Below are 21,637 nucleotides of genomic sequence, written 5' to 3'. Positions count from 1 at the left end.
GGGAACCCCAATTCTAAAGCTGGAGGGAAAGGCCAGCCACTCATGTGCTCAGCTTGGGCTGTCCTTGACAACCCATGAGGGCAGAGGCCAAAGCAGGGAGGGGCTTGAACTGAAGGTGTTTACAGGAGAAAATAGGTCAGTCCTTATGGAATAGCGGTCAAAGAATCTCAACCCCCAATGGAGGGCCCTGGCGTCATTCAGGCTGGTGATTCTTAATCTTGGGGGATCTTAGATTCTCTGAGGAGCAGAGGAAAGCTCTGGACTCTCCTCCAGAAAATGCTTATCCTCCAGAATTTGATACAACTTCGAGGGGTTCATGAACTCCCTGAAACTCACCTACAAACCCAAGGTTAATAAGAATCCTTAAAATTTTTTAAAAATACAGTAGTAACTATCATGTACTTTCTCTGTCCAATTCTTTACATATATTAACTTATAGAATGCTCAAAAGAACACTAAGAGACAGACAATTATCCTCCGCATTTAATCCAATTCCCTGTTTCAAAATAATCTAGTCCAATTCATCCAATCTGAAGAGAAAGAAACTAAAGACCCTCCAGAGATGATGGACAGCTCTCTGCCCAAGATCACAGAGTAGGAAAAAAGAGCAGACCAGGGTGAGGACCAGGTTCTCTTAGTGTGCTGGACTTTGGCCATATGCAGATTCGAAATCATCTGTTCATCCCATCATCCCCAGGCTCCCGAGAGCCCAGCAGCTGTGCTCATTCACTCAGCTCTCCTAGTAAGAGGCCTCCTGGTAGTTCTATTATGACTTCCGGTCTGAGAGCCTTTTTGAGTGATTGCCACTCATCCTCCTGGAATGCCTTGCCCCTTGCTCCGCCCGCCCCTCATTTCTGCCCTCCAAATCTAAGATGGACAGTGTGCCCCCAAGAGAAGCTAGCCCCATTGCTCCCGCCCAGCTCTGAGCCACTGCAGTGGGAATTGTCAGCACTGAGACAATGACTCAGGCTTAGTTCATGAAAGATTGCTCTGAAACACGAAGGCTGTCGGCCAGAAAGGACATCCAGAGGTCATGGGATCCAGCCCCCTGCCTCCTCCATATTTGCTCTACCTTAGGCTTCTATTGCTGAGACCAGATGGGCCCCAGAGCCCACAGACTTCCCTGCCTTTCCTTGGTCCCCCATACCACTGATTCCCCTGAGAATTCTTTCCCAAGTCTAGTCAGGGTCTCCTTCTGGGTTAGTTCTTCCATGACATAACAGGCTCCAGACAGCTAAGGCAAGTGAGGAAAGGAAGCTGTTTCTTCTCTCTGCCTCAGAAAAAGACCTAGAAAGAGACAAGTCCCCCAAGAAAAAAGGAGAGAAAGAAGAAAATGAAAACTTTCTGTGTCTGTCTTTCTTAGGCTAAGTGGTATATTCGCACTATCTCATTCATCCTCTGAACAATTAGGTGGGCAGAGTCTCCATTTTGCTGATGAAGAAATCAAAGCTTTAAAAGTTACCTACTCAAGGGACTTCCCTTGTGGTCCAGTGGCTAAGGCTCCTTGCTTCCAATGCAGAAGGCCTGGGTTTGGTCCCTGGTCAGGGAACTTGATCCCACATGCTGCAACTAAGACCTGGTGCAGTCAAATAAATAAATAATAAATAAATAAAAATAATAAAAATAAAAAAATAAAGGTTACCTACCCAAGGTCGAGCAAATTAGTGACTACCCAGTTATTGGATTCAAAGGAAGCCAGAGCCTCAGTTCTTTGGAGGGAAATAGAGGTACCTTCCTGGTGTCTCCGATGGTAAAGAATCTGCCTGCAGTGCAGGAGACCCGGGTTCAATCCCTGGGTTGGGAAGATCCCCTGAAGAAGGAAATGGCAACCCACTCCAGTATTCTTGCCTGAAGTATTCCATGGACAGATTAGCCTTATGGGCTACAGTCCATGGGGTCACAAACAGTTGGTCACGACTGAGCAACTAACACACACAGAGGTACATACATCCCTCAGGAGGTCTCCAAACACAGAAGAAGCTTGTTTGTTCCAGCTCAAGACTGCTAGAGATAGAGGCCTGATGATACCATCTCAGGGTGCTCCAAGCATTCCTAAGTCTGAGTTGCCTAGGGAGGGGTTGTTGGGCTGACCTGTGCTGGGCTGGAGGGAAGAAGGTGGCCCTCAGAGGGGAACAGGAGAGGCTGATCACGAATGGGCTTTTGGGGAAACTGGACTGAGGGCTGAGGTCAGGTTCTGTGGAAACTCCTTTTAGGAAATCGAGCACTCAGAGTCTGCCATGTGTGGATCTGGAGGGGGAGGAGACTAAGCCCCCACAACCACAGACCCGCCCGCCCGTCTGCCCTTGTCCTACTTCTGCCACTGGCAAATAAATCTCTTTCCCTAGATGCTGTAACCTGAGCAGTGCTCCAACTCCAAGTGAGCACATCTTCAGGAGGCGAGAGATCACATGAATGGCTGTGTGCACGGGTGGGTGGGGAGGAGGGACACAGGGTTCAGACCCTCCTCCAGGGCTGGCATAAAGGCAGGACCCTTCTGAGTGCCACCCACTCCTCATCTCATCACCCGCAGCAGATGAGCAGGAAGGGGACTTAGACCCAGAAGTCTCTCCACCCACACCCAGGGAAGGCTTCTCTCAATCTCCAGCCTCCCTCCATTTTCTTGGACAGGCCCAGAGATGAAGGGCCAGAAGGGCCAGGAGGGGAGAGCAGAGAAGTTGAGGAAATGGCAGGTGAGCGACATGCATTAGCAGAGGTAGCTTCAGATCAAGTGGACAGAAGACTCTTTGGAGGGTCCACCTCTCCCTACCCCCATCTAACTTCACTTGTGGTAGGATCTTTAGGAGGGGGAGTGTCTTGGAGAGGTTTGGGGACCTCAAGTGTGGGGACTGAGGTCTCTTCTCTGCTGAAGTCCAGACAACAGGATTGGAAAGCCATGTCGTTGTCCTGCTTTCCAGGACAGGGCTGGCCTTTGACACATGGTGTTAAGTTATCTATACTTTGCAGAAGAAACCCCTACCGCACAGTCCAAGGATGTGTACATTTGGAGAGAATGTTTCCAGGGCAGAGACATCCAGTTAATGGGGTGGAAGCTTCCCCACTCTTCACTCTCAAGAAGTCCTACTTTCATCTCATTCTCGGCTCTCCTTCTGCAAATCCAACCTATTTCTATCCTCCTCTAACCCTTCCAGACTCTAATATGATCTCCTGAACCTTCCTTCAACCTTGTCATGCTCCCCCACCCCCATTCCGGATTTTTCAGTGTGAAACTGCCCCTCCACTTCTTTACCCTCCAAGCTCCTCCCCATCTTGTCGAGCCCCCCAAAGCTCCGCCCAGCTCGCCCTCCTGGCCACCGCAGCAGCCAATAGCTTAGAACCTGATTTGCATAGCGGCGCGGGGGAGCGGCGGAGGGAAGGGGGAGGGACCAGGCGACCTCCTAAATCAAAGTTGGGAGGCGAGGACTGGGCGGAGGGGCCGCCGGGTGCCCGGCTGGGGCCGGCGAGGGGAGGGGAAGGGGGAGGGGTGGGGGGCGGGCGCAGAGGACAGCGAAGCGGGCCGGACACTGACAGCTCCATCGCTTCCTTCCTCGGTTCCTGCCCGAGTCCCCACTTCCCTCCTCTCATCGCTCCGAGCAGCATCTTCTTCAGACCCTTGATCCTCACTCTTGGGGTCGTCCTGCTCCCTCGGCTCCGTATAATTGCCTCCTCTCACCCACCAAGCCAGGAACTTTCTCCGCCAGCACCCGGGAGTGGGGATTGCTTTGCCTGGGCGGGTTTCTCCAGGGGTTCACTGGGTTGGGGGGCTGTCTCTAAGGGCTTCAGGTCCCGGAGAGACGCCTGCCACCCTTAGCCTGCTTCCAGGTGGGCTGCCGTCGGGTCTCGGCACCCTCTTTTCCCGTCTCCCCTAACCATGACCGAAATGAGCGAGAAGGAGAATGAACCGGATGACGCTGCCACCCACACCCCCCCGGGGACCGTCTCTGCCCTCCAGGAAACCAAGGTAACTCGAGAGGCGCGAGGCCTGGACCCCTGCCCTGTGCGCCCCCAGCCGGGGCATCCTCCTCCCGACTCAGTTGCCACTGTGGCCTCCGGTGCCCTGGAGTCACCGTAGAAGGGCCCGTTTGGTCCCTAACGCTCCGCGCGGCGACCCAGGGGCAGTAGGTTCGGATGAGGGACCGCAAACAGCTCCCATCACTCAAACACGACACGCCCTTGCGCGCGTGATGAGCGGAGCTCCCCCACGACCCTCCAGGGAGGTTGTAACTCGGCTTTGTTGGAGGGAGTCGGCGCAGCGAAAGCAGAGGGAGTGTGTAGCGGTGTGTAGCGGGTGTGGGCCGGTGTACGCGCCCGAGTGTGCGCGCCAGGCGCACCTCTCCTGTGCCCGCCAGGTCTCCGCCTGTAGCTCAGTCTGTCCCCCTCTCTCTGCCCGTGTCTCTACAACCTGTTTGTCTCTGCCTTAGTATCTCTCTGTGCGTCTCTCCCGGATCCTCTGCGTGTTTATCTCAGAGTCTCTATGGCTCTCTCTGACCCGCCGCAGTCCGACATTCCCTCCTCCCAGCCCGGTTAGGCTCGGCGACGTGAGCCCGCGGCCCCAGGGTGCGCAGCTTCCGAGTTCGCGCTGGGTGTTGCGGCAGCGCGGGCCATCACGGGCGGGGACCCGCGGACTGTCGTTGCAGCTCCGGAGCAGAAAGACAGGCAGACCCACCCCCCCTGCCAGCGGGACGGGGGCTGGGTGGTAGTGGGGGCGTGGGGAGCGGGTAGAAGCAAAAAGGGAAGTCATCATAATTAATGAATGTCATAATTAACCCTAATTATGTATGATTGTTACTCCTGCGGGAGTCACAATGAATAAATTATTCCCCAATGAAGTCAGGCGCAGCCCAGACTCCTGGCGCTGAAGGGGCTGGGGGCGGGGAGGGGGACGGAGAACACAACAGGGCTCACTTTCTGCAACCCCCGCCTCTAATCTGTCTGCTGCCTCCCCAAGTTCTAGATGGTGACCCACAAGAAGTTGTGCGGGAAGCAACCTGAGCAGGGTCCCTGGGGATGGGGAGAGAGGAGGCAGTCCTCTCTGTCCCCTCCCCAGACTTCAGGCCAAGGTTACCCTTTCCCTTCCACCCTGGTAATTGGTTCCCACTTGGCTTCTGTTACCCAGATGAGGAGGGGGTCAGCCCGGACCAGAAATGGGTGCCATCTTTGGCTCCCCGTGGTATCACTAGTTCATCTATAGCTATTTCCCATGCCCATCCTCCTCCTAATTCTGGACTACTTCCCACGATATGAGGTTAATTCAAGGTCAAGGTCATCCAGGAAATGACCAAGGAAAGATGAATAGGGCCCGAGTGGATGGAGTCTGGCTTAGGCACCCCAGGTAGGCTTCCTGTCCCTAAACCGGAGGGATCCAGTGGGTCTCCATATCCAAGACTTCAGATTCACACTTGGCCTTCTCCTGCTCCCTTCTGAGAACTGGAAACCTTGGGCTCTCAGACCACAGAGTTAACTCCCCTTCAGACAGTCAAGTCTATTGGGAGAAGAATGAGGTGTTGAGGTGGGAGGATATTGCTTGGAATAACTGTGACAGCTTCTTTCAAGCAGAGGGTCCCAGAAACAGAGCCCCATTCTGAGTTCCAGTGAGCCTGACCTCAGTTGCCTTCTTATCACCCTGGACAGACGCATACAACCTCCCTGCTTGCTTCCCAGGGCACTGGGGCCTCTCAGATCCTGTCCTGTTTCCCACACCACGGTCTGGCCACTCCGCCCCCTCCTTAAGGGCTTTCTGAAGGCAGGCAGGAGTGCTGGGCAGTGCTGCCTCAGCAATCAGCAAGCTCAGCTGTGTGGGGCTGGCAGGGCTGGCAGGTCTGCACCTCATTTCTCCCAGTCCAAGGACCATCTCATTCCAACACCTCTGGATCTGAGCCATGGGGATCTGAGGAGCAGGGAAGGAAGAGAGTGTACACTTGACCTGGTCCCTCTGTACCAGGTCAGTTGGATCCCTGCCCCTTTGCCCCCCTCCCTGTACCTCACTTATGAAGGGCTCCATAATAACAACACGGGCTGGGCTTCGGCTTTGGGGGGAAGGTACTCAGGACAGCAGAGGTGGGCAGAGAGAATTCAGAACCTTTGCCAGCCTCCTTCCATCCCCCCATCTCAACTTGTCCCAAGGAAGCTTCTGTCTTCAGACGGTGGGGGTGGAGGGGAAGGAAGGGAGAGGGTTGATTGCTGCCCACCCAGCTCAGTTTGAGGCAGGTACAACAGAGGAGGCTGGTGCCTGTTAGGCAGTGAAGCCAACATTCCAGACTTATTTATCAGTGTTTGGGGGTCCCTGGGAATTTCTTGCAGCCCAAGTTCAGCCTCCTGCCCACTCTAAGGTTGGTGTCACTCCTAAACCTAAGGTACTCAGTGAGTTTCCTCATGTCAGCATTGCCCTCTCTGGGTCCCCATCCCATCCTACTTCGTGGGGTCTGCCATCACCCCTTCTGGTGCCATTCTTGGGAAAATCTTGTCATGCCAGCTCTGCCATCTGAGTCAGCTTGTGTCACATCTGCCACCCCCTCTGCCAGTTGCCTGATACCTTTTCAGGAGCTGGTGGGAACTGAGGGAAGAAAGGACCATCCAGGGTGTGGAGATGTGGGGAGGAGGCAGGGAGGCCAGGCCCTGCATCCAAGAAGGGACTCAGAATGACAGGCCTGGTGGTCCAGGCTCCAAGCCAGACAAGCTCCTGGTGCTTTGGCGGTGATTGGGTGGGAGGTGGGGAGGAAATGGGATGCAGATGTGCCCGTTTGCCAGGGTATATGGCAACTTCTCCTGTCAGGGAATGGGTCCTGGGACAGTAGGGGCACCAAAAAGATAGTGGTGGGAGGTCTTCCCTGGAAACTAAGAGTTCCAGGAGTGGAAATACCTGGCTAGGCTGAGCCAAGATGAGGTTTGGGTGGCCAAGGCAGATGTCTCTGGAGTGGGCAGGCATTAAGCCATTTGGCAGAGATGCCTGCATCTGCCCTCCAGCCACAGACTTTGACATCCGCCAGCCACCCCAGGTGTTATTCCTTCCTGCCTCTCTACCCTCCTGGGATCTGGGGCAGAGTCAGGACTGCCCCGGCGCTGGGGAACAGTCTGTTCCAGAGGCCTCTGGTCCCCTGCAGCGGTGGCTCCTGGCACTAAGGCCAGGCAGGGACCAGGAAAGGGCACAGGCTGGACAGAAGAGAGGTTTGAAACCTCATCCTGTGAGGATTACTTTGGAAATAATGGCCTCGGAAGGGGGGAACATGATTGATGTCTTCAAATATTTGAAAACTGATGTGCGGAAGCGGGAGTAGCCCTTTCTTGAGCCAAGGGAGGAACAAGGGCTGATAGGCAGGGAGGCAGGTTTCAGCTCTATATAGGGAAGCACTTTCCAGCGATTGCAGCTGCCCAAAGATGGAATGACTGTCCCAAGAGAGGGTGCTCTTGCCGTCACAAGAGGTGACCAACAGAGTCAGAGAACAATTCTGAGGGGCTGTGGCCAGAGTGGTGCAGGGTGGGCACTGCTCCAGGTGGCCAGTCTTTCTAAGCTTACATCTCATGACAAGCCCATGGCACAACTGAGGGGCAGAGGTGAGGGCCAAGGCAGAGGGCTCCTTACTCCTTGGGCTCAGTAGCCAAAGCCACTAGTTCAAGTCCCAGCTCTGCTCCTTAGCAGCTGAGGACGCATGATGAGTGAGTAATTTAACCCCTCAGTTCCTCATCCTGAAAAGTGGGACAATAATTATCACTACCTCAGAGGATGGTGGAAGGTTAATGAGATGCTGCATATCCATTCCAGGACTCTGATAATAACCACCTCTCATTATGTTTATAAATTTAGTTTTTTGTTTTGTTTTTTAATATTCATTTATTTTGGCTGCACTGGGTCTCCATTGTAGTTGCATCATTCAAACTCCTAGTTGCGGCATGTGGGATCTAGTTTCCCAACCAGGGATCGAGCCTGGCCCCTCTCTTAGCCACTGGACCACTAGGGAAGTCCCCCATATGTTTAGGTTTTTGGTTTGGGGTTTTCAGATTCTTGCTTTCCGTCTTGCTTAGAAAGCACCTAACCCTGCCTCCTTCCTCTTGGGGGTAGGGAAACTGAGGCTCAGAGAGAGGAAGTGAAGTGACTTGCCTTCAGGAGCAGGTTTCATTTTGCCCCCACCCTCAGCCTGTGCTCCCAGAGGCCTCCTGTGCTCTTTGCCTACAACTCCTGGGCAGAGCAGCGGCTGGTTCACCCGCCTCCAGGCCTGTCAGAGCCTCCAGAGCCACGTTTGGCCCATAGAACACATTTGTGTTCTAATTAATTGTCCCTCTGGGCCTCTACCTCTGCCCCAGCACCCTGGCATCTGGGGCCTGGGGCCCTGCTTCTCAGAGACACACAAAGAAGCCCACAGTACTGGCCAGGAAACTGGATTTGGAAGGAGCTGGGCAGCTCAACATGCCAGTCACCCCAGGGCTCTGTCTGGCCTTTCAGCTGGCACACCAGGACCCACCTTGTGCCCAAACATTTCCCCCTCTGCTTCCCCTTTGTCCTGTGGCCTACTGGCCTCCCCAGGGCTAGAGGGGTCTCCGCTTCCATCCCCTTGGCATGGCTGCCAAGCTGGCAGCCATGGCACACAGGCTGCCTGGTATCCCAGCTGGGAACCTGGGCCAAGTCTCCCTGCCCTATGTCCCCTCCCCCCATTTTTTTTTTTTTAATCACCAGTGAAAAGAAGTGGGCAGGAGAAAGGGCTCTGAACAGGAGGTGAGTGGGGCAAGGGTCTGGGTAGAGCCGTCCAGATTTCATTTCAGGCAGAATAAGGGTATGTTCAGGTGAGCAGTAGAAATAGCTCTTTGTCATTGTTATTCCGACACTGAATGGTGTCCGACTCTTTGCGACCCCATGAACTGCAGCATGCCAGGCTTCCCTGTCTTTCACCAACTCCAGGAGCTTGCTCAAACTTATGTCCATTGAGTCAGTAATGCCATCCAACCATCTCATCCTCCATCTTTCCCAGCATCAGGGTCTTTTCCCATGAGTCAGCTGTTCACATCAGGTGGCCATTGTGCTCTGGCCTCATGCAGAATCCATCCTATGCTCCAGAACATGCACTCTGTTTAGGGTTCAAGCCACTTGCTCATCATTTATTCCACAAACATGGAATGAGCATCTTCTATGTGCTGAAGCCCATTATGGGGATTTGAAGCAACTTTCCCTGCTCTCCAGGGGCTCACAACCTCCTGGAGAAGTGAGAAGTAAATGACAAAGCATAAACCTGATCGGAGCACTCATGTGGTCCCACTAAAAGGAATCCCTACAGAAGAGATAGCTCCCCCGAGGAAGAATAGTCACAGGAAACCCTGGAGGATAGAAAGCGAGACATAATTGGATAAGACAGAGAAGAGGACAAGCGTGTCAAACGCCAGAAGCATAAAATACAGATGAGTTCAAGTCATTTTGTCTGAACTCAGGTGGAAGGCATGGGGTGGAAGGGTGGATTTGGCCAAGTAGTAGTGCCCTGGCTGGCATAAAGGCCTTGACTGAGTCCTGAGGAGCCATGAATGGTTTTTGCATTGTCAGGGGTCACCTTCCTGCTGCATGGAGAACAGGTGGGGATGGACAAGGTGGAGGCAAAGAGTTATAGCCCTGAACCAGACTGAGGGTGCCAGAGCCTGAGCTAGGGCAAGGCTCTAGGGGTGCTGAGAGGTTGCAAGGGATAGGCTGGAGAGGTGTTTCGGAGGGAGAATCAACACTGAGGATGAGAGTCCAGAGCAACCACGCCCCTCTCCCTGTGCAAGAACTGAGGACCTGGCATGTTTTGTTTGGGCCCCCAAAGTATTACTTTGTTAACTCAAGTAAATGGCACACCCATTCAATAAAATTCCTGTGTGGCCATTAAAAAAGAATGCTGAAACTCTTTGTGTATTGGTATGATTTCCAAGATTTACTGTTAAGTGAAAAAAAGCAAGGTACAGGAGAAATACTATACTACCATTTCTGCAAAGAAAAGGAATAAAACCTCTTGACTTTGTTTCTATTCAATTTCACATAAGAGTCTCAATTTCTTGACTGACTTTTTTTTTTGGCCACACGGCATGGGGGATTTTCCCATGACCATCCCCCCTCTTGACTTGGTTTCTATTCAATTTCACATAAGAGTCTCAATTTCTTAACTGACTTTTTTTTTTGGCCACACGGCATGGGGGATTTTCCCATGACCATCCCCCCAACCCCCTCATCACCCCCCAGCCCCCACCCCCCACAGTGGAAACGCAGAGTCTTAACCATTGAACCACAAGGGAAGTCCCTCTTAACTGACTTCAAATTTCATAAGTTCATTAAGCGCATTAATCTTTTTATTAAAAAATCACATTTATATGGAACTTCCCTAGTGGTCCAGTGGTTAAAACTGTATGCTCCTGCAAGGGGCACAGGTTCAATCCCTGATGGGGAAACTAAGATTACACATGCCGTGTAAAATAAAATTACCAAAAAAAAATTACATTTATAAAAAAAAAGTCTAGATTTCTTTTTAAAAATTGAGAACCCTGGCAATGCTGGGCTGCTCACATAGACTAGCCTCAGCTGGTATAGGAGATCAGCAGTTACTTGCTGGCCATACAGTTTGCCACAGTCCCCACCACTCCTAATTAGCCTTTCTAGTAAGAACTCCTTTGCTAGAGGAGTTTCCCTGCCTGGCTCTTGTGGGCACCTGGGGTGGTGACCTACCTTCTGGAACTTAGCAGCCTCTCTCTCAGGAGAAGCTTTGTATCACCTCTGGCTCTCACCTTCAGGCTGCTGCTGGCCGAGGAGAGACCCCCGGGAGCCAGCCCCCTCCAGGCTCACCATCCCTCTTCCTCTCTCAGCTCCAGCGGTTCAAGCGCTCTCTTTCTCTCAAGACCATCCTCCGAAGTAAGAGCGTTGAGAACTTCTTATTTCGCTCCGGCTCTGAGCTTAAGTGCCCCACTGAGGTGCTGCTGACGCCCCCGACCCCGCTGCCCCCTCCTACCCCACCACCAGCCTCCGCAGACCGGGGCCTGCCCACTCCCGCCCCATCCCCCTGCCCAGTCCCACGCCCCTTGGCACCACTCAAACCAGTGAGGCTGCACAGCTTCCAGGAACACGTCTTCAAGCGAGCCAGCCCCTGTGAGCTGTGCCACCAGCTCATTGTGGGTAGGTGCCGGGGTGGCAACAGAAGGGGCCAGGGTGGGTGTGGGGAGTGGGCCCATGGAACGGATTGCCTGAAGTCGAGGCTCCAGCTATTCATGGTCCCCAGACCTAACTGTGCCCCTCCACGCAGGCAGACACATAGCACCCTTGAGGGTGGGTGGGGTCTCAAGCTGGGGGTCAGCTACACCCTGATTGTATCGGGGTCAGCTCTCAGAGCTTGGCCCCAGGCTGCCATGAGGAAGCCCAATCCCTTGCTCCCTCCACGCCCTAACCTACCTCCTTTGCTCCTTGCCCATGGATGTAACCTATCTTGACCATCCCCTGTCACTGACCACCCCTCTTGTTCTTCCCAGGAAACTCTAAGCAGGGTTTGCGGTGTAAGACATGTAAAGTCAGTGTCCACCTCTGGTGCTCTGAGGAGATCTCCCACCAGCAATGCCCTGGCAAGACGGTGAGTGGGGACCACGTGGAGATGGCTGACTGGTGCTCCCAGGCTTGGCTTCTGGGGCTCTGAGTGCCACTCAGGGCTGATTCCTCAGGTCAAGGGGTGCTTGGGCTTGGGGAAAGCCAGCACCTCTCGGGGGCTGTGACCTCTCCATACCCTCTCTCTGCCTGCTTTTGCCACAGTCCTCCTCCTTCCGCCGCAACTTCAGCTCCCCACTCCTGGTACATGAGCCTCCGCCAGCCTGTGCCATGAGCAAGGAGTCCCCACCCACTGGTGAGTGTCCAGCATTGTCCCTCATCCCTGTGGTGTGAGGAGAGACCCACACACTCCTCAGATGGGCTTTGACTTACACTGGCACTGCCTGTTCTTGGCACAGCTACCACTCCCTTTTCATTTTTTTAGATTTTTCTTCATCTTCCCCTCCCCCTAATTCTTTGGATGCTTCTGTCCTGAATGTAGAGTTGATTCATCCGTTCATCCATCCATCCATCCTTCAACAAAAACTTTATAGAGCACCTGCTAAGTGCCAGGCACTGTGCTAGACACAGGGACACAGTCTTAAATAAGGTGGAGCTCATGGTCTAGTAAGGGAGCTAGACATGCAATAGATAATTACACAAATCATCAATTAGCCACCATTTGGTGAATGCCTGCAACCGAAGGATAGGAAACGAAGAGAGGATAAAAAGGCATCCACTCATCCACAGAGACAAAGAAAGCATCCAGGAAACTTGAAGGATAGGGAATTAACCTGAGGATCTGGGGAAGACCAGTGTGGACAGAAGGCAGGCCGGAAGCAGGAAGGGGCAGAAAAGGGACAATGAGGCCTGGGAGTGAGAGGGTGAGATAGAACTCTGGGTGCAGGGCCTTAGGGTCCCTCTTAAGAGTGTTCTTTGAACTTTATTCTTTTTTTTTTTAACGTTTAGTGTATTGAAGTATAGTTGACTTACAACATTGTGTTAATTTCTGCTTTACAGCAAAGCGATTCAGTTATATACATTCTTTATATATATATACATTCTTTTTCATATTCTTTCCCATTATGGTTTATCACAAGATATTGAATATAGTTCCCTGTGCTATACAGTAGGGCCTTGTTGTTTATCTGTTCTCTATATAACAGTTTGTATCTGCTCATCCCAAACTCCCAGTTCATCCCTCCCCCACCCCTCCTCGGTAACCACAAGTCTTTGGACTTTATTCTAAGGTCAATTTTTGTGTTTTCACAAGAGCATTCTGGCTACTGTGTGGATTGGAGGGGCTGGAGAGAAGCAGGGAGACCATGGGGAAGCTATGATGGTTGCCAGTTTGGTAGCTTGGATCAGGCTGGCAGTTGTGGAGCTGGAGAGAAGTGAGCAGATGCTAGACTTGTTTGGGAGGCAGGACGAGGTGATGGAGTGAACATGGACAGTGCAGAGGGCGAGGGGTGGAGGATGCTTCAGGCTTGTGCCTGGGTACCATGGGAGGACATGGAGTTCTCACTGCAATTAGGGAGACCTGGCAGGGGCAGGTGAGGGGCATGCGCAGAATTCACTTTAGAGCTGGCTGAGCAGGGCAGCTAGCAGGGCAGCCAGGTGCCCAGCCTTGATGGTGACTCCTCGGCAGGGGCCAGCGGGAAGGTAGACCCTGTGTACGAGACCCTGCGCTATGGCACCTCCCTGGCCCTGATGAACCGCTCCAGCTTCAGCAGCACCTCTGAGTCCCCCACAAGGAGCCTGGTATGGGGAACACCAAAGGGAGGGGGCAGGGGTCCCAGAGGGTGGGGGGCTGAGCCCTCCCCTCTCTGTGTCCCCAGAGCGAGCGGGATGAGCTGACCGAGGATGGGGAGGGCAGCATCCGCAGCTCAGAGGAGGGCCCTGGCGACAGCGGTGAGTGGGGTTGGGGACCAGGGGCAGGAACAGAGCACAGTGGGGGCCACCACCTTCAGCCTCACACTCTGGCCCCACCCTGGCATCTCCAGTATTCACAGCCCCAGCTGAGAGCGAAGGGTCAGGACCAGAGGAGAAGAGCCCAGGACAACAGGTGAGGCTGGGGTGGCACTGAGCCTTGGCCGGCCAGGTGGGAAGGGGACATCCTACTTGTCACTGATCCCTAGGTGGGTGAGAGTGTGTTGAGTGGGAGTCTCACTGTGCCATCATTTATCCTCAATCTACAGGGATATGCAATGCCAGGGTCAGTAGGCATGGGAGGCAGGGGTGTTACCCCTCCCAACACTGACCCGTGCCTGTTGAGCCCACTCCTACTCCCCAAGGGTGGGCAGTTCCAGTGCAGCAGGCAGAGGAGGTGCCCCCTTCCCACCCCTGGCCCAGTCCCTCAGGGGTATGTGGGCACAGCAGACAGGAGACTCTGACCTCTCCCTGTCACTGTCCCATATCCTAGCCCCAGCATAGGCAAGATCAGGGCAAGGGGAGAGTGGGTGGAGTAATAAAGGTGTCCTTCCCCCAGCCATGACCCCAAGCTTCTTCGCAGCCCCCCAGGCCTGCCCTCCGGAAGGATGTGGGGCCCATGTACTCCTACGTGGCGCTCTACAAGTTCCTGCCCCAGGAAAAGAATGACCTGGCTTTGCAGTGAGTCCCCCAGTGGCCCGGCCTCTCCCCCACCCCCACCCCGATCCCGGGGGCTGCCTGCCTCCAACCTCAGGGCTCTGCACTCCCAGACCTTGCAACATGAGTTTGAGGGGGACCTTCAAGAGCCTCTGCCAGGCATGCTGGAGGCTACTGAGCCCCCAGATGAGACAGAGGGGCCAGAGTCCAAGAGGGTTGGTACTGATGCCAGGCCTCTGTCCTAGACAGTGTCTGTGTACCTATGGTCACACAGGGGCCATCGTGTGCCCTTGCAGGGGACCTGAGGGTCTAGGACTGTTGGGATGCAGGACGGGCAGGTCCCTCCTGCCCCACATGCTACCCCCTGCCCCCCATACTCTCTCGTCCCAGGCCTGGAGACCGGATCATGCTGGTGGATGACTCTAATGAAGACTGGTGGAAGGTGATGTGGCAGGGTGGGGAGCGGAGGGTGAGCCGTGGTAGGCACCGGACTAGCCCAGAGAGCCAGAGGGCACTTTCCCTAACATCCCCCCTCCTTCCTCCATGACCTAGCCAGGCCTAGGCTCACCCTCAGGTCTTGCCTTTACTTCACCCCTCCATGCCCCAGTCTTGTTCTTTTGCCTACCTTGTGCCCTTCCCAACCCAGAAGCCCCCCAGCTAAGGGCTCAAACACAAAAGAACCCAGGATCTACAGGATGATGGCATTGGCTCTGAGTGGATATTAGGTCTAGAGAAAGCAGCTGGGGTTGGGGCAGCACAGTGCTCACTGCCAGCCTCATTCCAGGGCAAGATCGGCGACCGGGTTGGCTTCTTCCCAGCCAATTTTGTGCAGCGGGTGAGACCAGGTGAGAACGTTTGGCGCTGCTGCCAACCCTTCTCTGGGAACAAGGAACAAGGCTACATGAGCCTCAAGGAGAACCAGGTGAGGACCTGGGCCCCGCATGGCTGGAGAGGCTGGCATAGGAGGGAGATAAGTGGCGGGAACGTGGGCAAGCACCCTGGAGGAGGAGGAGGCTTGGAGCCTGGGGGCAGGAGGGAGGGCAGATTAGAAGTCCCTGGTGACCTAGTGGTTAGATTCCAGGCTTTCACTACCATGGGCTAGGTTCAATCCCTGGTCGGGGAACTGAGATTCTCACTAAGAAAAGAGAGAAAGCAGCAGCAGTGGGACTGCTGGGAACTGGGGCTGGTGGCCAACACAGGCATGGGCTCAGTTATGTTAGAGACAGCTAGGGGAAGAGCGTTGGGGTGGGAGTCCAGAGGCTTAGGTCTGAACGTTATTGTCAACCACGGGCAAGTCATTTCCCCGCTGTTACCTCCTCTGGGAAACGGGGAGTTTGTCAGGGGCATTAGACCAGCTGATCTCAAAGGTCAGCCCCGAAGTGCTGCTCGGTGTCCGCTGACCGCCTGGTTCTTGCTGCTGTGCCCTGGATTCTCATGGGATCTGCTCCCATCACCCCAGCTCCAACCACATGCTGGTCCCATCATCCCCTGGGATGGGCCCCATGGGAGGCATCAGCAGGACTCGGGGCCAGGGAGGCAGGCAGCGCCAGGCCTTAGTGTTGTGTCTCTCCCGCTCAGATCTGTGTGGGCGTGGGCAGGAGCAAAGATGCTGACGGCTTCATCCGCGTCAGCAGTGGCAAGAAGCGGGGCCTGGTTCCAGCCGATGCCCTGACCGAGATCTGAGAGGAGCCAAGAGAACCCAGAAGCCACCCCTGCCCATGCCCAGCCCTCCTAGCTTCTGGCCCCTCGGGGGGGTTCCCTCTGCTCCTCTCCTAGGGGCCACTCACCATGGCTTGGGAGCCTTCTGTACTGAGAAAGGTGTTATTTCTGGGGTCCTGGGGTGCCCTGAAGAGGTTGCAGCTCTGAGACTTGGGAGTGGGGAAGAGGAGAAAGTGGGAGGGAATGGCAAAACTCTAGGTGGGTTCCTCCGGTCCAGTTGCCATGCAGAGTCCAGCCCTGAGAGGAAGTTCCGGAGGAACGTCTTGGCTGCCTCTTCCAGAGAGCCTATCCCCGCCCACGACACCTTTGCATGCCTGACACCCCCTCTCCTCACAGAGCCTCTGCTCGGGCCCTTGTATGTGTGACCCTGAAGCTGTCACTTTGGGAGTGGGGCCCTCCTGGGTCCCTCAGCCCCAGCTCTGGGTGGGGAGGGAGCTCAGGGCTGTGGGAGGACCCTGGTCTCATCACCTCTGTCACTCCATCAACTCTCAGGAAAGTTCTGTGGCTCTCTCTCCTGTTACTTGAAACTTGGGTGGGCAGAGGAGGGGAGGGCTGAGGTCTGGGGAGAGTGTGGCGAATCAGAGCAACCTCACTCTACCCTTGTTCACTGGGAGAGGACACACCCAAGAGCGGCCTGCACACAGAAACCCACTGGTCCACCTGATCAAAACAATCCCCATTTCACTGTCAGGACTCCGAACGCTCAGTTCCTGTCCCAGGCCTTGCCAGGCCTGCCCCAGGAACCCCACCCTCAGGACTGACCCTGCAATAGCCCTCCCTTACCCCCTCACTCGGGGCTCTGTGGGGGACAGGGCTGCCGTTGCAGGGGCCCTTTTTCTGGCTGCATCTGGTCCCTTTTCCAGGACACAGCCCTGGGAGGAAGCGGGAGTGGGAGACAGACAATGAATTCTGTTTGACCACCAGAAAGGGAAGGGGGTAGGCACGCTGGGGAGGGGGTGTGTGGGGACACGCAAAGAGGACCCCTCCCTTGCAGGTTGCTTTTCTCTGGTGCCAACCTCCCTTTCCCCGCCAAGCTCAGAGCCTCCTCTTGTGCCCTTGATCGTGCCAGCCAATGCCACCTCCATCCTGGGCACAGTCACACCCTCCCATGTGGTGGGAGGGACACACCCTCCTACCCACTGGCCCCTGCCCCACCTCTCCCTCTCAGAGGGAGGAGGAACTCAAGCCACACTGCCCTGTTTGCTGCCATGAGGCCCCCCCAGCAATATCCCAGGGGCGGGCCCAATGCCCACTGTACATGAGGCTGCATGAGGAGTCTGCTGGGGCATTGCTGAGCCCCCAGACCCCTAATTAAATGTTTCTTGTCCCAATCTGGCTGCTCTATGTATCTATCAGCTTGGGTCAGAGGACGGGAAGGGGTGGGCGGGGCCTGGAGGTGTGGTGGGTGTGGACCAAAATAGGAGAGAGTCTGAAGGTGGAGAATGTGTTCATCTCTGAGAGGAGGGATACAGGGGCTGGGCTGGCCCTGACAGTGAGGGTCCCCGCGCCTCCTCACTCCAGATCTGAGGAAATGGAGGAGGAGGTTTGGGGGACGCCGGAGGGAGAGAGGGTGGGGCTGCGGTCATTTTCTAGTTCGATGTGGACCTGCATCGCGCAGCGGGCGGGCATGCACCTCCGCGTTTCTGCCCACCTAAAGGTGCCCCCGGAGACCAGCCGAACCCAGGGTCTGGCGGCCTCAATATCCACCCGAGATCAGCCTCGCCCCCTCAGCCCCCTAAGCCCGAGGCAGATACGTTGGCGGACCGTGCGGCCCTGAGATGACTCAATCACGCCCATCATTGGGAGCCTGGCGCAAGGGGGCCGCGGTGGTGCCCCTCCCGCCGCGGTGCCCGCCGCCCACCTGCTCGGCAGAGCCGCCTTTCCCCTCCGGCACGCCGGGCCGCGTCATCGCCCAGGCGAGCACGTCCTGGGCTATTTATAGACAGAGGGGCGCGGAGGGAGGGAGAGGCTGCGGGGGTGCCAGGGCAACCGCGTGCAGCCAGAATGCAGAGCGGATGGGAGGCCTGCTCCTCCGGATAGGCACCCACCCGGTTCTGCCTTCCAGCCCCCCACCCCCAAATCAAGGTGGGCCAGGTGGGACCAGCCCCTGGGTCCCCAAACCATGCTTTATTGGGTCCCTTTCATCCAGGAATGATGCGGGTAGGGAGGCAGCAGAGGAGCAGGAGGAAGGTGACTCCCCTTCCTAGGACCCTTGATGGTGGGATTGGATAAAAGTGTCACAGACCCAGTGGAAAGGCTTATAAAGAGGGGAACTCACACAAATAGACACCTACTGTGTCTGGGAAACTGTGCCAGGGACTTATTTTTTCCTCTTAAGGACCCAGTGAGGAAAGTGGTGGTGTCCCCTTTTCACAGATGATGGAACTGATGCCTAGAGATATTAGGCGGCTTGCCCACGGTCATACAGATTATCCAGCCCAAACTTGTCCCTTTTTTACACAGAGCAGCTGAGGCCCAGAGCAGACTCATAACTTGCCCAAGGTCACCCAGCAAATTAATGGTCGAGCTGGTTTCAGAAATTCTATCTCTCACTTCCCAGTTCAATTCTTCCCCAACTTGACCCTGGGTTCCTCAGAGCCTTAAACCAGTATGATGGAAACAGAGACCCCTGGAGATGCTGGAGGGGCTCCAGGGATCAAGACTTCACCCCCTGGAGACAGTCAGAGACTTTCAGCCAAACCTTCTGAACACCCACTTGTGTCTGTACCAGCCGGCAGCTGGCCTGGACCCCCGCCTCCCCCCAGCTCATTTGCCGCACTGCTGAACACAGCAGCTTTTTCGGGTGGCTGAACCACCCAAAGCAGGCTCACAGCCTGGGGGCTGGGAACAGCTGGTGCCCCCGCTGTAGCCGCGGCCCTCCTCTGTGTCCACGCTGGGGGTGGCAGGAGTAGCAACACCACTGGCCTGGGGTGGAGGATGCTCAGCAACCCCCTGGTGGTGCCCACCCACCATTTGGCTATTGTCTGTGCCCTCTGTCCCCTACCTCAGCCTGAGCTTAACCTGGGTACCCTGAGAGATTAAGGTTATCTAGGTTTAGGGGAGATGCAAAAAGGAGGGAAGTCTGGGGGCCAGAAACAAGAGGCCTAAAAGGGCAGGAAGATAGGAACCAGAGGTGGAGGCAGGGAGATGCAGACAGAGTAAGGCCCCCCCATCTTACTAGCCCTACTGCCTTTGGCTCCTTCAGCCTTCCCCCCTCCCCACCTCCTTAACACCCACTCCCCAATGCTTAGGACGTTGGGGGCACCTGCTGAAGAGTGTGAGGAAGACAGCGCATACCTCCAGCCTCAGCTCTCCCTGTGCTTTGGGAAGCCAGGCCAGGTGGTTCATCTGTTCACCTCAGAGATAGCACCGAGGACCTTAGCGTTTCTCCAGGCGCAGCAGCTGTGCTCGTAGCTGTCATGTGCAGCCCACTCTGAGTCACCCCCCACCCCCCACCCCATGCACATCTGAAGGAATCAAAGGTGGGTGCTGATGTTCAAGCCAAGCTTGGGTTCTGGGGGGCCCTCCAGGCTTCAGTTTCCTTCTCCAGAAATGGAGCTGGACTTGCTTAGGGAGTCTTTACCTGGGGCCATGAACCCCTTTAAAGGGTATGCAAAATTATATGATGGGACCAGTTGCATGGACATGTCTTTTTTTCCCTTAATTTTTATTTATTTATTTTTGGCTGTGTTGGGTATTTGTTGCTGCGCGCTGGTTTTCTCTAGTTGCGGTGCGTGGGTTTCTCATTGCAGTGGCTTCTCTTGCTGAGGAGCATAGTCCCTAGCGTGCGAAGGCTTCAGTAGTTGCGGCATGTGGGCTCAGTAATTGTGGCTCATGGACTTCATTGCTCCGCAGCATGAAGAATCTTCCAGAACCAGGGACTGAACCTGTGTCCCTTGCATTGGCAGGTAGATTCTTAACCACTGGACCACGACGAAAGTCCCAAATGGACATGTCATTTCATTAGAAGTTCTCAAGGCTCCAGGACTGGAAGAGATCCAGTGATTACTTTAGGGGATCTGTCTGCTGAGGGGGCCCTCCCAGGCACTGCCTGGAAAGGGGTTAGAGGCCGGTGGTGGAAAGAGGTAACCTTAGGCCTGGAGTGAGCTTCAGAAAGAAGTGATTAGATGCAAGCCTTCCCAAGAGATAGGCTCCTACAACCTAATTCTTCCCTCCCCCTCCCTTCAGCCCCTCACCAAAGTAAGGCAGTTTCCTATATCTTCAGTGACCTGTGGTCTGGCTTGCCTTGTGGCTCAGATAGTAAAGAATCTGCCTGCAATGTGGAAGACCCGGGTTCATTCCCTGGGTTGGGGAGATCCTGGAGAAGGAAATGGCAAGCCACTTCAGTATTTTTGCCTGGAGAATCCCATGGACAGAGGAGCCTGGCAGACTACAGTCCATGGGGTTGCAGCGTCAGACACGACTGTTAGGACTACCACTTAACTTCATTTCAGTGACCTGTGAGAGAATAGCACCATCTCCTGGTCCATGATGGCAACCCTTTTCTGTGCGGGCGGCTCAGGAGCCCCAGTGAAGGTTCTAATTGTCCTTCCTGTCATCTCTCTACTGCCTGGAGGAGGTGGAGGTGGGTGGCCTTCCATGCCCTTCCTCCTCTGGTCCAGGCATGGGAAGGTGTCTCATGCTCCAAGCAGCTTGGTGATAGCCCTTCTTCTTCCAGGCCACAGCTCCCCATTTGGAATGATAGGCTTAGAGCAGGTCCTATGGATCCACTATGCACAGGCTGGTATGGTGGCAACAGGCAACCCCAAATCAGTGTCCTCTCAGCCCAGATTCTGATGCACATGGGTGGTGGTAGAGGTTGTCTGGACTATTCTGTCTGTGCCTCCCTGCCTTGGGTTACCCATCTCTCTACTGTCCAGAATGGACAAGGAGACTAAAGGCAGAGATGGGGACAGGTCTGCTGCCCTCAAGATCACTTTAGCCCTGCCTTTCCCACACCAAATGCAGATCTGCACACCTGCCCATTACACACCCTGAAGACCCCTTACTGGCCTTCTCATTACTCCAAAACAAGAATTCCTCCTGAATACAGGTAGAAGGCAGGGAAGTAACCAGGAGGGGCACCAGTCATAGCTGTTCCCCTTTCCTTCCCACTTCTCACCGGAGCTGACACTTCTGTATTTGATTGGTTGACTGATCCCTTCCACCTGGACACCAGTCCCTCAAACTGTTACCCACTCAAAATATTCAAGTGAGCTCTTCCAAGCATCCTCCACTGACTGGATCCTTCTGACCATCAAAGACGTCTCTTGCCCAGTCTTCCAAAGCTTGAGGCCTGGGAACCAAGCCAGGTTATTTATCTCAAATTCATTCTCCCCATCCCTAATGATGCAACACTAATTCAGGCTGAACAGGTGACTCCCAACATGTGGCTTAACCTCTTTTCTCATCTGAACATGGAGAAGCAAATACCCTACTTTATAATGTTAGAGAACCAATGCAAGTCAATGTAAATGCCTCAGTATCTGGCTCATAGAGCACATACCTTACTGAAAGATTTATTGGTTATTACTACCATACAACAGGGAAAATAAAACCTACTTCTCATCTGCAGAGTTAACCCAGAATGGCTTTGACAAGTGTGTCACGTGCCTTTGTTCCAACTCTTGCCAACAAAGTCTTTTTTGGACCCCTCTTGATGCTTATAAAGCAAAAAACAAAACAGGAAACAGTACTGATAAGGAAAGAAAAAAATGTTTAGAAATTTTAAATAGGGATGGTCAAAATGATGGCTTCAGTTCTATCTCAATAAGGCTGTCTAAAGAGCTCAGGCAGCAGCCAGCAGTTCAGGTTCAGATC

At 54.6% G+C, this 21,637-nt stretch overlaps 1 protein-coding gene across 3 annotated transcripts; it reads left to right on the top strand.

Annotated features, from left to right (window-relative positions):
• Positions 1 to 3,511: 3,511 nt before the first annotated feature.
• On the top strand, positions 3,512 to 17,142 carry STAC2 (SH3 and cysteine rich domain 2). Of its 3 annotated transcripts, none has more exons than XM_070388814.1 (11): positions 3,512 to 3,958; positions 10,807 to 11,113; positions 11,464 to 11,561; positions 11,738 to 11,828; positions 13,161 to 13,273; positions 13,351 to 13,423; positions 13,516 to 13,577; positions 14,025 to 14,122; positions 14,489 to 14,540; positions 14,883 to 15,020; positions 15,677 to 17,142. In XM_070388814.1, exons 1-11 carry the CDS (start codon positions 3,869 to 3,871, stop codon positions 15,779 to 15,781), a joined length of 1,227 nt encoding a protein of 408 aa, XP_070244915.1. In that variant the 5' UTR covers positions 3,512 to 3,868; the 3' UTR covers positions 15,782 to 17,142. The 3 variants fall into 3 exon arrangements, with proteins under 3 accessions (XP_070244915.1, XP_070244916.1, XP_070244914.1); XM_070388815.1 differs by having other exon boundaries at positions 10,735 to 10,852; XM_070388813.1 differs by having other exon boundaries at positions 10,735 to 11,113.
• The last annotated feature ends 4,495 nt before the right edge of the window (positions 17,143 to 21,637 follow it).

Source organism: Bos mutus, chromosome 19 (genome assembly GCF_027580195.1).
Source record: "Bos mutus isolate GX-2022 chromosome 19, NWIPB_WYAK_1.1, whole genome shotgun sequence".
Taxonomy (NCBI): Eukaryota; Metazoa; Chordata; class Mammalia; order Artiodactyla; family Bovidae; genus Bos; species Bos mutus.
Note: the sequence above shows the minus strand (reverse complement) of the source record. Positions and strands in the feature narration are given on the sequence as shown.